Source organism: Austrofundulus limnaeus, unplaced genomic scaffold (genome assembly GCF_001266775.1).
Source record: "Austrofundulus limnaeus strain Quisiro unplaced genomic scaffold, Austrofundulus_limnaeus-1.0 Scaffold1293, whole genome shotgun sequence".
NCBI classification, from domain to species: Eukaryota; Metazoa; Chordata; class Actinopteri; order Cyprinodontiformes; family Rivulidae; genus Austrofundulus; species Austrofundulus limnaeus.
Window position 1 is genome coordinate 1 of NW_013953695.1, and position 5,023 is coordinate 5,023.

The following is a 5,023-nucleotide window of genomic DNA, read 5'->3' on the forward strand; positions in this document are numbered from 1 at the left end:
CAACAGCACTAATATATAAAATAAAAATATATGAATAAATACATTTCTGTTATCAGTTGATCATGTTTTATTTGTTGTTTGACTTGTTTGCAGTACACGTTTTGGAACTTCATCCCAAAGAATATGTTCGAGCAGTTCAGAAGAGTTGCCAACTTCTATTTTCTCGTCATATTTTTGGTTCAGGTAAAAAAAATCTTTGTGGCAGCTTCCAACATGTGTGAACAGCACACTATGTATAAAAGAAGAAAAGAAAAAAAAACCTGTAAGCATAAAGAAATACACCCGTATTTGTAGAAGAATAATAATAAAAATATTTGTTCTTTATACATTTTATAGAAAGTTCTAGAATGTGTTTACAAAAAACAGAAGAGTCTATTAAATAAATACCAGCCTATATTTGATCAAAATGTCAAAGTAAAAATGAACTTCAAATGCTTTAATATATCTTCATTAAAATATCTTATTGCTGCACTGGTACAGTATTTGCTGTGGTCAGCAGTCATCAACATACTGTAAATATAGACTGAAGCCTGTAATGTTAACAAATTAATCAGTTCTAATTAATTATTTTTGTGTAAACACAGCTGATCATCGACACTCCCACAAGTCCAATCACCAGTGGACTCCCGCTTTTCTTTGTCATCACAGTCACCGCCATTAAGCAGGTGAGACCTAAATCATTTCAGCACTGAAGAAAAATATAAATGCAGCACTTGTGTTTTTGCTCCCATTTTTTACGAGTTAAACTCAAAGATCTAAGACTTTTTCTATGTGCACAATAGACCTTCCTTCAAATATTGTTCAGTAATTTGAGTAAATCTGTGTTAGGGGGCACTTCTCCTTTGCAGAGATAATACACCCCACCTCTCGTGTGGCAATCATGCTGATTATTGCACATGTGCCTTAGGCTGGCCACAATAAAATGCCACTCTGAAATGTGCTGTTTTGCCTACTTTACTTTTGTTCTGTGTATACATTTTTGTCTTATCACTGACTTTTTACCAGCAACAACTTCAGAGTTAMCAAATGTCACCGCACCGATGACTTTCTGCTTCTCTGTCAGGGTTATGAAGACTGGTTGAGACATAAAGCAGACAATGCCGTCAACAAGTGTCCTGTCCATGTGGTGCAGGATGGGAAAGTGACCTGCAAGCAAAGTCGCAAGCTCAGGGTGCGTCTGTACATGGCCCTCATCCTGAGTAACATCAATTCATCTCTGAAGCGTTTGTTTTATAGACTGATGTGCATGCATTTTTCTTGATATTAAACTCTCATATTATGCACTTGAATAAGCAGTATTCACTTCAGAGCTATTGATATTTTATTTTATAGCTGATAAGTTAATGTTTTAGCCAAATTGCAATAATTAAGACTGGTTTAGCAATGCATGGGTTGTGATCAGAGCTCTGCATAAAAGATGTTCATTAAGCTATATGATTATAGCTGAATTTATTTTGTTTTACTGTCCTTTAGGTCCTTCAGGAAACTTCTAGTTAAGGACTATTGATGCTGAAAGAAAGCAAATAAACTTTTGGTCAAATTGTTGTTTTCACTTTGAGGAATGCTTGCRCAAGTTTTGATTGAGACCAAACTTCACTTTGAAGATGGGAATAATATTTTTTTGTTGTCTCAGGTCGGGGATGTGGTTTTTGTAACAGAAGATGAGACTTTTCCGTGTGATCTCATTCTTCTATCCTCGTCTCGGGACGACGGGACGTGTTTTGTTACCACAGCCAGCCTGGATGGTGAGAGCAGCCACAAGGTGTGTTTTAAATAAAGTTACTTTAATTCAAATCATCTATCCATAACACATCTAGTTATTTGTGTTTTTGTGTCCCGTCTTGTTTATATCACCTCTGTTTTTGTTTGTTTTCTTATTATCCTTTTTATTCTTAGAATTTAATCCTCCTTCTACTTTTTTAACTTTCAACCTAGACCTACTATGCAGTTCAGGACACCAAAGCTTACAAAACGGAGGAGGAGGTCAGCTCCATACATGCCACWATAGAGTGTGAACAACCTCAGTCGGATCTGTACAAGTCAGTTCAAAACAGACACAAATACAGAGTTCAATAAATGTTTTAATGTTCGTCTCGTCTTAATTTTTCCCTTCTTATTTCCCCCRCTGCACAGATTTGTGGGTCGTATTAATATCTATATGAACAATGAGCCAGTGGCCAGGTAATGTGCTTCTCCAACAAAAACATATAGTTTTTTACCCTGTTTTTACCCTGACTTTCTGTAGCTGAGAAAATATTAACAACGAGATACAATTTCTTTATTTTAACACATGTACAGGTGTTAAATCTACAGTTTAATAGCTTGAAAAATTACAATACATAATTCTGTCTTTGGCATTTATATTATGCAAGCCCTATTTGACTAATCAGGGACAAAAGTGATGACTTACTTGTTCCGTTGTGGTTTCAGGCCGTTGGGATCAGAGAACCTGCTGCTCCGAGGAGCYACACTCAAGAACACTGAATATATTTATGGTAATACAAACAGAAATCACTAAAATACATTAAAAATAACATCATTAAGATTTACGATCCTGTCTGATTTTTATTTATTTCAAATTTTCATGATTTTTTTTTAATGGAGTGCTGTAGGTTATTTTAAACTGAACTATTCTCATTGCTTTCAGCTGTTGCCATCTACACTGGTATGGAAACCAAGATGGCTCTCAACTATCAGTCCAAGTCTCAGAAACGATCTGCAGTGGAGAAGTAAGCTCTTCGTCTTTTCATTTTCTTTTTATAAACTCTGTCCAGAAAAAACACTAAAAAAACCTGTTGGCATTGATTGACGGTCTTATCTAAGCTTTCTTCTTTGGCAAAGTCCCTTTTCTCATGCTGGATTAGATAATTATATCTTTTTTTTTTTTGCTCATCCATCTGTCCACTTCTCATATATTCATTTATTCACTGTCTCTGTGTTAGTTTGTCTGTCGCTCGCTGCACTGACTGAATTAATTTCTTTCCATCTGGCGTTGATGGAGTCTTGTACCCAGATGGCTTGTGGAAATGACTGACTGGAGGTGGATTTCATTTGGTTACTGTCTGCTGAATGACTTCACTGGCATTTATTTTCTTTTTCTAAAAACTGACTTGGCTCACAGAAAATGTTCGGTGCCGTTTCGTTTGTTGTACTTGTGTGAACATCTCGGCACTTTTTATGATTCCTTTTGCTTTTTTCTCCAACACTGGAAACAGAACACAGTTTTTTCCCCACTCGGTCACAGTGAGAAAATTAAAATGCACCTTTTGATTAGTTTTTAATATATTAAACATGGGCGGCTGTGGTGGAGTGGTTAGTGGAGTCGTCCTAGAACTGGAAAGTCGCCGATTCGATCCCCCGTCCAGCCGTCTCAGTCATTGTGTCCTTGGCCAAGACACTTCACCCGCCTTGCCTATTGATGGTGGCCACTGATAACGTTTTTTATCCTTGACAACCAAGCCAACAACCAACAGTTGMGTTTTCCTTTCTGCAGGTCGATGAATGACTACCTGGTGGTCTACCTGTGTATCCTCATCAGCAAAGCCATCATCAACACGGCGCTGAAGTACGTTTGGCAGGCCGATCCGAACAGAGACGAGCCCTGGCACAATGAGAGGACGGAAGCCGAGAGGCAGAGACACATCGTGAGTCTTTAAGTCACGTCTTCCATACCTCATTTAGACATCTTCATCTTTTCATTCGCTCCTCTTCGTCCTTCTCTTCAGCTGATCAGGGCGTTCACCGACTTCCTGGCATTCATGGTCCTCTTCAATTACATCATTCCTGTCTCCATGTACGTCACCGTGGAGATGCAGAAGTTTCTGGGCTCCTACTTCATCTTGTGGGACGATGAGATGTTCGACGAGGAGCTGGGGGAGAGAGCGGTCGTCAACACGTCGGACCTGAACGAGGAGCTGGGACAGGTGCGCCGCTCTCCGAGCAGGCTGAGGATCAGTGACGTTAATATGGTATAATTACACCACGTGCTCTTTTTCAGGTGGAATATGTTTTTACAGACAAGACGGGGACTCTGACAGAGAACAATATGGAGTTTATAGAGTGCTGTGTGGACGGACATGTTTATGTGCCTCATGCCATCTGTAATGGACAGGTAATGCTCAAAATGATTTGATAATTAACTTTTACAGAAGCTTTGCTTCTGTTCTGACGCGACATATACATTTAAGTGACAGAAAGGAAGCACTTGCTTCGGATGTTATCATCCATTAAATGGACGTTATTAGTCGTTATCAGTCCCATAGAATGGCTTTAGATTGTCAGCTGGTTAGTATGAGGCATAAAGCCAATAAGGTTAATTTTAGGGAAAATGACATGGGGTATGATAAAGTAGACCATTGTTGCAGGCCCAACGTAGGGCAATGGGCAGAGTTTTGGACCAGAGCGGGAGAGCCAGGACCGAGACCAGGCATGGACAGCAAGAAAACAGCGAGAAAACCGCTCCCCTCCCCACCCTGGACAAAAAAAAATAAAATTAAAATATGGCTTTGTTATTTACGCATTCAATGTCATTGATATATTAACCCACTAGGGGGCACTGTCGGGACAGTCCACCAGGGGGCACTGTCGGGACAGTCTGAAGCCATTCTATGGGACTGTAAACCGCTAATAACGTCCATTTAATGGACTGATAATGTCAGAACCAGCTTAAGGAAGAAGCTTTTAAAATTAAACTTGACTCATTTCAAACTGTCTTTATCAGAATCTTTACCACTTTAATTTAACTTTCTAACTTTGTCAATTGTAATGCAACTTTATGTACATTTATAGTCAGATTTGCTTACGAGTTTATCGGCACGCCGCCTGTCATCGACCAGTTTGTCATCAAAAATCAAGCGATGTTAATGCTCTTTGTCGTCACCAGGTGATGCCTGGTTCTGACACCATTGACATGATCGACACGTCTCCAGGACCCGATGCCAGGGTGAGCCTCATCTCACTAAACTCTCTGCTTGCTTGTGAATTACTGTGTGTGTGTGTGTGTGTGTGTGTGTGTGTGTGTGTG

At 39.4% G+C, this 5,023-nt stretch overlaps 1 protein-coding gene across 9 annotated transcripts in view; it reads left to right on the plus strand.

Moving 5' to 3' along the window:
* Positions 1-93: 93 nt before the first annotated feature.
* LOC106534870 (probable phospholipid-transporting ATPase IH) overlaps positions 94-5,023 on the plus strand; it is a gene marked incomplete at its 5' end in the record, with an annotated part of 29,835 nt that continues 24,905 nt past the window's right edge. For all 9 annotated transcript variants that reach the window (XR_001312395.1, XR_001312396.1, XM_014031641.1 and 6 more), the window contains 12 exon segments: positions 94-183; positions 585-665; positions 1,064-1,171; positions 1,634-1,762; positions 1,936-2,039; positions 2,134-2,181; positions 2,431-2,495; positions 2,648-2,729; positions 3,494-3,644; positions 3,726-3,923; positions 3,998-4,111; positions 4,883-4,942. Coding sequence is in view for 7 of the 9 variants with exons in the window: in XM_014031641.1 (XP_013887095.1) it covers positions 94-183; positions 585-665; positions 1,064-1,171; positions 1,634-1,762; positions 1,936-2,039; positions 2,134-2,181; positions 2,431-2,495; positions 2,648-2,729; positions 3,494-3,644; positions 3,726-3,923; positions 3,998-4,111; positions 4,883-4,942 (1,230 nt within the window).